This window comes from Dermacentor variabilis, chromosome 9 (genome assembly GCF_050947875.1).
Source record: "Dermacentor variabilis isolate Ectoservices chromosome 9, ASM5094787v1, whole genome shotgun sequence".
NCBI lineage: Eukaryota > Metazoa > Arthropoda > Arachnida > Ixodida > Ixodidae > Dermacentor > Dermacentor variabilis.
In genome coordinates, this window is record NC_134576.1 from 32,458,081 (window position 1) to 32,471,737 (window position 13,657).

At 50.5% G+C, this 13,657-nt stretch overlaps 2 protein-coding genes across 4 annotated transcripts in view; one reads left to right on the plus strand and one right to left on the minus strand.

Annotated features, from left to right (window-relative positions):
* Pop1 (POP1 ribonuclease P/MRP subunit) overlaps positions 1–447 on the minus strand; it is a 56,897-nt gene extending 56,450 nt beyond the window's left edge. For both annotated transcript variants that reach the window (XM_075704109.1, XM_075704108.1), the window contains exon 1: positions 52–447. In XM_075704109.1, the coding sequence (XP_075560224.1) occupies positions 52–195 (144 nt within the window). In that variant the 5' untranslated portion in view covers positions 196–447. The remainder of the gene's footprint in view (positions 1–51) is intronic.
* Positions 448–747: 300 nt separating this feature from the next.
* LOC142592583 (uncharacterized) lies at positions 748–3,685 on the plus strand. 2 transcript variants are annotated; one of them, XM_075704114.1, is made up of 5 exons: positions 748–1,161; positions 1,306–1,555; positions 2,322–2,356; positions 3,160–3,234; positions 3,303–3,685. In XM_075704114.1, the coding sequence occupies exons 2-5, from the start codon at positions 1,417–1,419 to the stop codon at positions 3,351–3,353; spliced, it is 300 nt and encodes a 99-aa protein (XP_075560229.1). In that variant the 5' UTR covers positions 748–1,161; positions 1,306–1,416; the 3' UTR covers positions 3,354–3,685. The 2 variants fall into 2 exon arrangements, with proteins under 2 accessions (XP_075560229.1, XP_075560228.1); XM_075704113.1 differs by lacking the exon at positions 1,306–1,555.
* Positions 3,686–13,657: the final 9,972 nt, after the last annotated feature.

Sequence of the window (13,657 nt, forward strand, 5' to 3'; positions counted from 1 at the left end):
GGCTGACGGGCGAAGTTTTTTTGTGAGGCCTGTTGTGAGGCTTGCACTTACTTTTCCGGTCAGGGTCTTCCCAGAAGAAAGTTCCGTGTCTTTACTGTCACCACCCGCAAGCTTCGTCGTTTCACCGTTGACACTGGTTGATGAAAAAGCAACATTCTTGTAGTACTCTGCTGGGTTTTCCATTCCCGCCGGCATTTTGCATGAGCACGCTAGGATCCGGGCGATCACCTTCCGACGCCTGCTTGAAGCTGCCGGCAATGAGGTGATCGTAAAACGATCCAAATACTACACGCGCTCGGTACTAGCTCAGTGTTCGGGTCATTTCTGCAACAATTTCGTCATAACCTAGCCGTGCTCTGAGAGAAAGTTTGAATAAATAAGCTGCGCAAAGTACGTAACGCTAACACGTGCCGAATCAGCGCCGCCATTTTCGTCGAATAGAGAAGCTAATAAAATATCCAATCCAAGCCATTAAACATTTTTTTGTTTCGGTTTCGAAATCAAGTTTTAAAGGGACCCTGAAACGCTTTTGACGATTTTCTACAAACGTATTGAGACGTTAGAGTGGGTCCTTCTGATCATTAATTGACACATCTAAGTGCTCCGCGTAAAGCGTGTAATTTATTATAGGGTTTTAAATATGCACATCGCTGCCGATCGCAGCGTACTGCTCGGCGGAATTTTAAGCCGCCCCTACCCATATGACCATAGAGTTCATAGAGTTAGTAGAACAACTCTAGAGGAAAAGCTGGGCCGGAAAAGTGGGAACCTCTAGGGCGCCGCCCTGTTGCTACTGGTCAATGTGGCCAGCGCAATTACTATTGAAAGAGCTGAAAACAAGTACAGGTCACCTTATGGTTTGTCATCTAAAAACGCATACCTGATGGCTTTATGAAGATGGTACGTCAATATTAAGTTTACAGAAAGCGATCGCTAAGTCCGTGACTTATGTAAATCACGATGTACGCATTCATGCAATAAAAGATGACGCGAATTTCGGTTTCGAATCTGTTTTTTGGATGCGTAGTAGTTTCGCACAGTTTAGGTTTGACATGCGATCGCGCGTCGACCTTTCTCTATGCGTCGACAGCGGACGCTAAGGCACACTCGTGCCTTATGTGCCACCGAAGCCCCGAAGTGCTCTGGCATATACCGTCACATGTAAGTAAACGAATGTATCTCCTTGTTGAGACTATCACGCGAGTATGCAGCTCTTGTGGTGCATCACAATCGTTTGAGAAGCGTCACAGTAGAGCATTTTTCTACATGCGGAGCGGTGTTTTTATTTTGTGTTTTTATTTGTAGGTTTCCCTTCAGTAGGAAATTGCTGGACAGGCGGACCAGCGCACCGGAATTGTGCTGGCAAAGCCACAAGCAACTCATAGAATCTGTTTAATTGTTGCACTTTGAACAATCATGATTCTACAAAGGCCACAGCAGAAAAACAGTGTGATGCCGAGTATTTCTGTGCCACGAAGTAATCAAGAGGCGAGTGCCCAATGCGAACGAAATCGAGTGCATCGAGACTTAGAACGGCAGAAAGCTCAGCTACTTGGTAAGGATTCATTATGCAAAACAGAGGTGAGGCGTGCAGACAGGACACAAGAGTAGAGAAGTGGGCGGCGCTCGTGTTGTCCACTTCTCTACTCTTGTGTCCTGTCTGCACGCCTCACCTCCGTTTTGCATAACGAGTGCAGCAACCCACATATTAATAGCGTAGGCGTTTTATTAACTGTGCAATATTTTCAACACTTCCTTGCATGCCATTTCATGTGGCATATCTTTTCTGGTCACAAATTTGTGCAGCGAATCTATTTGCATGATCGACTCCGCGCCTGTGGGACCGTTCACTTGCACTTGATGCTGAGTCTTTTACATGTATCCATAAACTGCAGATATTCACATCAGATCCCTGCGAGCATTTTCAAAATTCAATTATTTTAGACAACAGGCACATATGCAATACTGTCATAATCTCAAATACCACTAAGCAGCTGGGACACATTTTTGTTGACCATACTCGCAGGTAAAATAAGTAGATCATGTGGACAGCTCCAGCTCATTCTCCTTAAATCAGTGTGTACAAGGGGTATGCAAAAATAATTTTTTTCTCGCGCACCGATTATTTTGCTGTATAAGCAAGAGAACCCACCACGTTAGTGTAACGTATCTTGCACATCACACTAATATGTGCTTTAATTTACCAAGTGAAATGAGTTACTTTTATGGCTCATTCAGTCATATCACACTGCAAGCTGCATTCATCAATCTTCAATTGGATTTTGCAAATGTTTAATGAAACATGTTTCCCTTTTATGCAGATATGCAATGGCAAGCCCTTCCGTGTGTTCCAAAGGTAAAATTTAAGCTCTAAATTAAAAAAGACATTTTTAGTCAGAAACAAGCAAAAATGGTGAATGCTGAGTATCGAAGCCCAAGGTACAGAAATTATGAGAAGTGTCGAATGATTTTAAGGAAATAGTCATATTTGAAAATGCAAGACTCTTTAGTGGAGGTCAAGCAAGTCTATATAGGTAGAATACTCTGCAAAATTATGCGAGTGAGGGGATGTCAAACAATGGGTCAGGAAATGCGTTGTTTTTCTGCAAAACAAAAGCTGATTGCCAATACATAAGTCATTTTAGCATCATGAGACTGGTGCTTGATAAATTCAGAAATAAACCAAAGAACAAGACAAGCAAAAATAAAAAAAAACAATTTAATGATGCTCTCTCCACACTGGGATAAATAAAAACAAACACATCACATCTAATGTGGACATATCAGACGCCTTGTGAAACACTAAAGGAAAAATTCAGTTTCGAGCTACGGAACTTGCCGCATAGATGTGGGGGGCCTTGCACTAATAGTGATAGTTACCACTGCATTTAGAAATTGAAAGCATTCGTGCAGACAAGGATGATTCTTTATATTTTTGGCTACCACTTCAAATGCCTCCACCAAGTGTTACAATGCTGCACGCAGCCATACTAAGGATCTCGCAGCAACACCTGCAGGTAAAAAGCAAAAGCAGTCAAAGTCCTGGTGTGTACTGGACACTATGTTTGAAAAATTTTGGGCAAGAAGAGTGCAAGAAGCAGACATAACTGCATTGATTTCAATAATTTCCCATTTGAATGGCCTTTTCTTTTTGCTTAGACAATGCCTACACCTAGTCACAGCAGCTCCCTCATACAGACTCCGCAAGCCAAGAGGCCATGGAGGCAAATGCAGGTAAGAGGCAAGAAGCAATAGCACTGGTATCGACACTCATCTAATTTCTTTCTTTTTCTTTCGTTTAGGCAGCCAGCACACCTCGAACAGCCACCTTGACTGCGGGTGTGTCACCCTAGTCGCCAAGGAAACATTTGAGGGAAAGCGGCAGACAGTGTGAACAGCCACTTCTCCATGTAAACGATACTCTTTCTCTCGGATGACTCCTAAGCCTCGCCACGCCAGCACACTTGTGCACAAAGATGTCGTGGAGGCACGTGCAGGTCAGAGGCAAGAAGCAGTGGCACTGGTGTCGACATTCACCCAATTTCTTTTTCTTACACTGAGGCAGCCAGCACACCTCGGAACAGCCACCTTGACTGCGGGTGTGTCAGTAGATTCCTGTTGTACATATGCTCATAATAAACTTCAGTAAACTTGAACTTTATAATAAACTTGAAGGCAAATGGGACATTGATGCATTGTATTTTTGAACATTTATTGTACACATACAATATATGTTACACTTTGCAGTGCTACAGAGCGTATTTTGAAGCTTTCCCCGATATTTTGCACCTTTAATTACGTATGTGTTGTGTGGCCCTCAATGCAGTTCATGTTGTAGCAGCTGCTTTGTCTGTGTATCGCACATTGGCTTAAGCTCGTGATATCCACATACTTCTCTCACATATACAAAATAAAGTTCTATGTAGTCCTCAGTGTTACAACAAAAAATGAAAGTAAACAATCCGATCGTGGAATTGTGTTTAATACAGTGATTGCTATGACAGTTACTGACAAGTTGACAACTTGAACAGGTCAATCCGTCCATAGCCTCCTCTATTTTTCAAAAATAAAGGAGGCTATGGATCCGTCATGGCAAGGAATTGTATGTATACATAAAAAGAGGGGGGTATGTGTGTGTATGTTTGTAGTAGGGCGTATAGGATTAGGGCGGTACGAAAAAATGTACCAACACCGTCCTCCAGACCCATTGCGTTAAGGTACCGTAACAAAGCGTATTATGCATAAAGTTCACACAACCAACTCTGGTATTACTGCACACGCCAGGCGACGCGAGCTACATTTGTCATGACGCATTCGCGACTGCACCGGATGCCCTCCATATTATTCTCTTTAATCGTGCTCACTGCACCGAGGCAAAAGAAAGATGATGGGCGCAGGTGCCTTTAAGGTATCTCGACCTTGCGAGGCTCTGCTGCGCGTGCCAGGGGAGCTGTCCGTGCGAACACTCCCTGGCACACACCTGCCTCGGCGGCCCCAACCTACGTACCGTTCTGCCTCGAGCTTTGATCCCCCCACTGTCCCTTGGGTGCCCTGTGGAGTTCCTGCGCCGCCTGCTTTATTATAATCTCGAGGGGGGATCAACTTCCGGTTCGGATGCGAGCGCACGTCTTTTCCTGGCGCTCCGTTTCTTTTCGACAGTTACGCGTGCTGTTCGCGTCTCACCATCTTCTGTCGCACATCCTCTTCATCGGTGTCGCTTCGGCCACACGTCGAGACAAGCCTCGGAAAGGTGCGTTGCTTTCTGGCCGTTTTACGGCCGCTTTTACGCGCCAGCGGGCGGCCTTGCTAAGCCTAATGCATGGCCACGACTGCGTTGATGACCGAGCCCGGGTCATCGCAGCTACCTCCATCTGACGACCATGAACAACGCCAGAGACAATCAGCTTTGATGACGCCTGCCCAAGACTGGGGCCAGGAAGCGGCTACGCCACGTCCCGAAGGCGTTCCGGAAGCGTCTACCACAGAACGCTCTGCTGGGATGCATGAAGAACGCTGTGGGCATGCTACCGCTGACCAACAACATAGACGCGAACGCCAAAGACGAAAGAACAATAGGGAACCGAACGAACGCAGCCGCAGCCGCCACCGTCGTGATAGAGACCGCTCTGCAAGTCTGTCAACGACGGCCAGTGCGGTATCGAAACGAACGCGGCACGACTCTTTCACGTCATCGACCTACGAAGACGCGTCCGCCCCTTCCAGTGACGAAGACGACATGCAAACACAAGCACCACCGACATCCTCAAGCCTACAGTCTGATGTGACAACGCCACGTCAAGCAGAGACTGCATTGCACGCGTCTCAAGAACTGTTTTCTTACGCAAACTCAACTGAGAAGCTAGAGACAATTCGAGACGCCGGAGCCCTCTCCCAGGACGCGTTTGAATATTACGGTGCCGAAGGAGTGTGGAAAGTGCAACGCCGTAAGCACAACCAAACGCGGCCCGAGAAGGAAACACCGCCAGAAACTTTTGTGCTAGTCGTGAAACCAAGGGTAAACGTGGCGCTCACGACTGTACCAGGCAAGGACCTCCACCGCAACTTCGTGATGGCCACACCCGCTGCCGTCAACACCAAGACTTTGACGTACACGTTGCAACCAGCATCTAACACCATAAGATTGCTCGTTCACGACAAGAGGCAAGCAGACGGGCTTCTCAAACTTTCACACCTAGACGTGAACCACGGACAGATACCAGTACAAGTGTATCAGGCACCCGGACGAGACATGTGTCGAGGTGTTATATACAACGTTGACTGCAATGAAACAAAGGCTGAACTCCGGGCAGCCTTGACCTGTGAGCACCGACGTATCCTTGACGCGCGCCCAATGGGAAAGCGTGGGGCATGTCTGCTGACTTTTGAGGGACGCCACCCTCCTAACAGAGTCGTGTATTACGGCCGCATCACCCGAGTTTCAATTTACGAACCTAAAAGCATCGTGTGTAATCGTTGTCATCGCTTTGGTCACAAGAAGGATGTCTGCCCGCACGAAGCGGTATGTCCTACATGCGGCAAGACACACGAAGGTAGTACTACTGACAATGAATGCAAACAGACGACGCCCAGATGCCGCAACTGTGAAGAAGAAGGTCACACGGCGACTGACCCGAAGTGTCCAGCTAAACTGAAGTCCGACGCGAAAATTGCTAAGAAACTCCGCTCAAGGCCCCGCTCTCGTCGTAGAAGGCAAGGCGCACACCGATCGAGAAGCCGCACTAGAACTGTCCCGTGCCATGACGTCAAATTGACGCAGCAGCTACGTGAAAGTGAAAACATCTCACCGCAGCCACGTACCATAAAGGAAGCAGTGAACGAGATTGTTTCAAAGAACTGCGTACAACCAACAACGGGAGGAAACGGCTGCAACCTCAACTACGCAGCAGCGCTCAAGCGAACTCAACCAAGTCGAGACAAACCGGCGAACTCTTTACCTTATACCACACCTATGCTGCATTCACCATCGCAGCTGGTTGATACATCGAAAGACAATGTAGAAGCTGAGATTGCGGAACTCGCACGACAGAACGTCGAACTGCGGCGGAAACTAGAAGAGAACGAAAAAAGACATGCAGCACTGCTCGAAAGTGTTCGTGCCAAGCGACAGCAGCAGCCATGCAATCCGCAGGAGCTCACTAAAACGCAAGAAACAACCTCTACTACCACACCGCAGACAGACCTGGCTCTGCTGGTACAACAACTTTTGCACCCTCTCCTCCAAGCGCAGGAGAAGCACTTCCAACGACAATATGGCTTGCTCCAACAGCTCTTCGCCTCGCGTCAATAGCCACCCGGCTTCGCGTACAGCCCTCGACAGTCCCACTCCACACGTTTTACAGTGGAACTGCCGAGGGCTCGGCACTTGTGCGACAGAACTGAACCTCTTGTTTGACTGTGTCGGACGCCCCCTTGCGCTTTTACTTCAAGAAACTAATGGCACAGATCGGACACTACGACAGTTCAATGGTTATTACCAACCGTCAATAGAGCATAGAAACAGGAAACGACACCGAAACCCGCAGCACAATGGTATCGCCAGTGCAGCCGAAGAATTTGTAATACGGGGACAAGCGGCTGTCTTTGTCCGCACAGACATTCCGCAAACGCAGATTGACACTTCTCAGTACTCGACTGCCGTGCAGGAGGTGGTGGCTGTCCGTTGCAAGATTGCAAAGCGAAATGCAGTGCTGGTATCGGTATACATGCGCCCTGAAGTTAGCTCCCGTACACGCGGTTCATTCACGTGGATTCACGCTTTGCGGAGACGTTACCCAAATGACGACTTCCTGATAGGCGGCGATTTCAACGCCAAGCATCCGCAGTGGGGCTATGACTATCACACGCCCCGCGGAATGGCGCTCGCAGATGCCACGGAGTCAGCTGACTTAGTGCTCGCAAATGACACCGACTACCCCACCCGCGCCGCCCTGCATAGTGGACAACGTAACACGACCCCAGACCTGACGTTATCCACAGCAGCCTACGTGAAAGACTGGCGATGCGATCCGGACGCCTGGGGTAGCGACCACTATCCACTGTGGATTACTTTGAACGTGGGACGAAAGCGTGCGGCCGGGCGCACTGTGCGCACGATCAGATGGGATGCCTACAGGAGAGCATTTGCGGAGCAACCCAAGACTTCATTCGTACGGGAGCGGGCGTCACGCGCCCTGCGCAAGGCCACTACTGAGACTGAGGTGAGAGCTGATGCTCCGGCGCCGGACATACATATGCTAAACCTTTGGGATGCGCGCAAGCGAGCACAGTTGACCTACGAAGCCAATGGCCGACGACATCGCGACCGCGTGCGACTTCGACGTCGCACTGCCATCGCTAGAAGATACGCCAAGCGCCTGTATCGGGAACGTTGGAGCCAGCACTGCTCCTCATTCAACGAAAGAACTGGCCTCCACAAGGTGTGGCACACGTTCAAGGCTATGACAGGTCAGCGTAAAACACGCAGCGCTATTTCAAACGTCTTGCTCAAAACTAGCCAGTCAGTCAGCCAACTCCAAGATGATGCCGCCAACACGTTTTTTCCCCAACCGGCGACGCCCCCGAACGTCGACATTTACCGGAAAACGCCGCCAGTGACCGATGAGGGCATCCAGGCTCCATTCTCACTCTTCGAGCTCGAACAGGCACTTTCTTCCATCAACGCGCGCAGCGCGCCAGGCTATGATGGCGTGACGTGGGCGGCTCTGAGAAATCTGGAAGAATACGCAAAAAAGCAACTTCTCGAGGAGATTAACGAAGTGTGGATCAACGGTGAAATCCCAGCAGGATGGAAGCATTCGATAGTCACACCCATACCGAAACCAAACAAACAGCCAGATGTACTGTCGAACATGCGCCCTGTATCTCTCACACTTACTACGTGTAAGCTGGCGGAGCGAATGGCCTTGACACGCATATCTCACTTTCTAGAAACAGAGGGTCGCTTTCATCCAGCCCAGACAGGGTTTAGACCAAACCTTGGCACTCATGACAGCCTCCTACTTGTGAGGGAAGGTGTACTGCGTCGAAAGACAGTCGGTCGCGCAAAGCGACACCCGAGTGTCCTGGTGGCGGTGGACCTCCGTAAAGCTTTTGACACTGTGACGCATGAGGCAATCATCGAGGCAGCTGAGAGGCACGGAATCACGGGCCGCCCCCTCAACTTTGTGCGTTCCTTCCTTCAAGATCGCACTTTTTCCATACGGGTCGACGGAGACGTCGGGAAGGTTTACCCAAACATAGTGGGAGTCCCACAAGGCTCCATACTATCACCCCTCCTCTTCAATTTGACTATGATAGGCCTGGCTGAGCGACTGGAGGCTATTTCCGAACTGGGCTTCACAATTTACGCAGATGACATCACGTTATGGACTGCATCACGACCAATTGATGAGCAGCAGGAGACCCTGCAGGCGGCACTTGACGTTATTGACGACTACCTGCCACAAACTGGCATGCGGCCATCTCCAGAGAAGACAACCTATGTGGTGATCCGAGGTTCAACGCAGGACGAAGCAGCCCTCACGCTCACTCTCGCAGGCAAAACGCTGCAGCGAGCAGAAAAATCAGTGCGCGTTCTCGGGATACCTATTGACCGCACAGGCACAGCGGATGCGTGGCTCGCAGACCTTCGTCGGACATGGCACAACACTCTGCACCTCATAAAACGAATCTGTTTCCGCATGGGCGGTGCTGGTACCGACGTATGCCGAAAGCTTGTTAGTGCTTTGCTGACATCCCGAGCGATATACGGAGCGCGCTGTTATGACCTGCTTGTTCGGCACTGGACACAGCTAGAGGTACTCCACAGATCAGCTCTCCGTGTTATCACAGGGCTCCCAAAACACACACGTGTCGAGGAGCTACATCGCTATGCGAAGTTGCCTACCCTCCGTGCAACCATCGAATCATCGAAGGCAGGACACGAGGAACGCCTGAAGCACACCAGACAAGGCAGGACTCTACTGGCCTACATGGGAAAGGATATATCAACTTTGCCACAACTGCCATCCGACATCTCACCGTGGGATGACATTGCTGTCGTCGACACTACACCAACGCCCCGAAACATGGGTGCCCAACATGCTCACCGCCGGGCAGCATTCGCTGCGCGTCATGTGCAGACATTGGCAGACGCACCGCCAAGCCATGAACAAGTGTACACTGACGCAGCTTTCGACCCACGCACCAACGAGGGAGCAGTCGCCTACCACGTAGTGGGTTCTTGTGAGACACATTCTACCTTTACAACTGCTGATGCTGACGACCCAACGGAACTTGAACTCCGCGCAATAGCCTGGGCATTAGAGTTTCAAGCACCACGCAAGCAAAACACATCGATATATACACCGACTCTCAGTGTGCGCTGCATGCCTGCAAGTCGCGCCACACATCATCATCGGAAGTACTCCTCGTCAAGCAGGCCTTCAGGCGCGCGGAAGCCCACGGGGTCACTGCAACACTTCATTGGATCCCTGGTCACCAGGGCATCGAGGGAAATGAGAGAGCCCACGAGGCGGCGCGCGCCCTTCTTTCCAACCGCGTCGTCTCCCGGGATCCTTCAGAAGCCCTTACAACCAGCACAGGCAACACGACAAATGGAGCCCCGTATGACCCCGACAGAGCTCTGAGAGCAGCAGCCAACCGACGCAAGAGGGAACTCCGTGCGAGTGTGCCCTCAGACCCAGACCCACTTCCAGCGGGCCTTCCCAGGTCGGGACAGGTGCTGTTGCATAGGCTCCGTTCCGGCTTCGTCCTCACACCGGATGTGCTGGAACGGTGGCGACAGTACCGGCCACGCCGGGAAAGACGCCCTCCATCTCCGTCTCCAAACTCCCTTCCATCGCAGGAACCCGGCCATCCCACAGCCTCCGCGGACCAAGAAGCGCTCCATACGCCACACAGGTGCCCTGACTGCGACATGGCTACGCGGCCATCCGCAGCCCATCTGTTTTGGGAGTGCCAGCGACACGCTCAACAGCGGGACCACCACCTGAGGGCGGTGCGAGTGTCGTCCTACGAGGAGTGGATTAGACCGGCAACTGGATCGACGGATTCTGACAGGGCCATTCTGGACTCGCTCTTGGCTTTCGCCAAGGACGCGCAGCTCCTAGGACGGCTCTGAATACGCCTCCCCCCTCCTCTTCCTATTCCCCATTATAGGCCTTCGCGCCATCCTTTAATAAATACATTTTGTCATCATCATTATAATCTCAGGTGCTCTCCTGAGACTTCCGTTTGTAGGTTACATGTGCCCTACCCCAAATGGATCAGTGCTTATAATAATAAAAAAGCCCGATCTATCGTCGCGACGATAGATCGCGAAAGCGGCTTTTGCAACATACCGCGCCCGTGCGAAGAGAATTACGGAACGCCAACGAGGAATCTGACCACAGCTTCGAGCTCGAAACCTCGTCGAGTGACACTCCTGCAACAGGCGTGACCGCTGAAAACCGCATACCACCGGAAACTTCAGCAGGATCATCCCTCGGTTGCATAACTGTCACCTGTACGGCAAACATGGACCACACCCGCACCGTCCCGCAACATAGAATAAAGAACCAACTTATAAAGCCCAAACACACGGCTGCACGCACACATCACGCCAGTACAAGCGAGACGCCATGCTGCTACGCTGCTACTGTTGCCGGATTAAAACTGACTACTGTCACCAAGTCTAGCAAGCGTCTCAGGAGCTGGCAACCTCAGCGCGTAGCAACATGGCGGCGCTCTTGCGGTTCCCGATTTTAATGCATGGGCCCACGGAGGAAGGAAACTAAGGAGAGGCCCTGACGTCACTCTTTGTGAAGCAAAAGTGAAGCCGGAATCTGGCGTTGCTCATGGCGATGCTCCGCCTTTTGGGCCACCCTCCTCGCTTGTTTACATCTTTCGCGAAACCACGCCGCGCTGCGCGTGGTGTCGCGCGCTCGCGCAACATCTGGCAGAGCACGGTGCAGGTAACACAGCGCAACAAGACACGGTGACTAACGCAAACCCGCCCACTCAGCGCCTTTGCCACGGCCCAAAACCTACCAGAGCAACACGTGTGAGCGCTCAAAACCATAACAACGCCGCCATTGTGACCCAAAAGGCGTGGCCATACAACAAAAAAAATAAAAAGCAGCAAAAAAATGAGAACCTACTACGTCATTTCCGCCACACTTTTTTCCTAGCGCGCGGAGGGGGTAGGGCCTCTCCTTAGTTTCCTTCCTCCGTGCATGGGCCCTATGGGTAGCTTGTCCTCTAGAGTCAGTATAGTAACTCTATGCATATGACCGAGATCACCCATACGACGTCAGTGGGGCGAGCTATCCGATTGGCTGACAAGGGCGCGTGATCGATAATTTTTCCAACTTTATGGTAAAAAAATGATCTTCGTAATAGTTGGAATGTTAGTTAATTTGTTTTTTTGAAAAGAGAGTAACATAAACAGAATGCACAAGAATAATTTTTCGGTACACTTAAGCACTTCCGGCACAGAGCATGTGTCGTCTGCTTGTGTTACAACCTACTCCATCTTGAAGAGAGCTCCGCGGTCAGAGTCGGTCTCAGTCTTTTCGCGAGCACTATGATTCGACTTTGTTGCCTTGTGGACGGCAAACGTAGCGACTGGCAATATGTCAAGCTGCGACATCGTGTCCCTCTGCAAGGCAGCGTACGAGCGAACTGGCTGCTGCGCATCGGACTGCCGCTATCCGATCGGCGCCAGGATTTGCGCGTTTGTGGCCGTCACTTTACACCGGAAGATTACTAACGCAATAGCGTTTCCCGAGTCCGGTATTAGGGAAAACGCAAGCGCAAGGGGACAGAGTCTGGCCGCTTGACTTTGCCGTAACGGGATGAGCCATGAGATGAGCAGAAGGGCAAATGCGAATGGCCTGCACGGTGCAGCCACCTGGAGGCACAGAGCTCAACCATACACAGTAGCAGCACCGAAGTGTATTCTTCTTTGTTGCTGGTATGTATTTTTCGTAGGAGTGTAATCATGAACACGTTGTTTTTATAAATGTTTGAAATATTTTACACTTGGTTAGAGCGATATTAGCGCTTTGTTTGGCTGGTTAAGCGCTGCACCAACAAGTGTATGGACCGTGCAGACCGATCAGGCCACTCACGTACGTCTACGCTAAAGTTCCTTCATCAGCTTGAGTTTATGCCTACAGTCATTTGCCGAAATGACCAGCTTGCCTGTGGTTACCGGAATACAAGACACGTTCGGCGCTACGACAGAATGCTCGCAACGCACGCTGCTTCGATAGCTCTCGCTTGGGGTCGACGGCCAAGCGGCTAGCGGAGCGGTCTCGCGCGGGCGGGGGCGGGCTCCAAAACAACCGGAAGTGGACGATGTGACGTCGCATCGTGACGCTGAACCAGTGAAGGCGGAGCTTAGCCCCACTCGCTCGGCGAACGAGTTGAGGAGGAAAAGCATGGCTAGGGAGGAGGGTAGCTTCTAATCGCTTGTAGCTCCATTAATACGTAACGCTTCACTTAAATTGTGGTGCGAATGTTCTACTTAAGCTGTACCCTACGCGTCTACAAAATTTGTCCGAACCGTTTCAGGGGCCCTTTAAAGCATATGATAGCCAACATCGAGTTCACTGTTGAAGCTCTTCGGTAGTATACTCTTATAAAGGTTCGCACCCTTTGGGGGCTTATCTCGTCCCGCAACTATAATCGCCATCTGCCTTTGTAACCGCTATAGACCGTTTCATCGGGCGAGGAGGATAGGGCGCACGGAGAGTTTTTCCTCCTCTCTGGCTTGGGCAATCCGGCGCGGCGTTGCTTGAAAGTATTGCTGTCGCGTGCTGCGGAACGATTTCGAGATGTTTTAGATTTTACTTTGGGAAATTTACGCCATGTCCGTTCATATAAGGTCGTCAGGGAAGCCTTTCGGTGCATCGGCAACTACTGTAGGCGGAAATATGTCTTGGGGGCGCAAAAATGTGACGCGCATAATCAGCCACGGTGTACGCGCATTATCAGTCGCGGTGCGTGTATGAGTTGTTTACTATTTTGCTTATATTGATTTTAATTCAACAAAGAAAACCGGCGTCTCTGTATTACGAGCATTAAATGGTAAATCAGCTCACTGTCTGATCGATTAGCGTAGGGAGTAAAACATAAAACATACGAGCGCATG

Bases quoted from the DNA above. Each gene is read 5' to 3' on its own strand.
- LOC142592583 (XM_075704113.1), top strand. From the start codon at position 985: ATGACGCGAATTTCGGTTTCGAATCTGTTTTTTGGATGCGTAGTAGTT. The intron at 1,162-2,321 runs GTAAGTAAACGA...CCTTTTATGCAG, and splicing joins TCTGGCATATACCGTCACAT to ATATGCAATGGCAAGCCCTT. The intron at 3,235-3,302 runs GTAAGAGGCAAG...TCTTTCGTTTAG, and splicing joins GGCCATGGAGGCAAATGCAG to GCAGCCAGCACACCTCGAAC.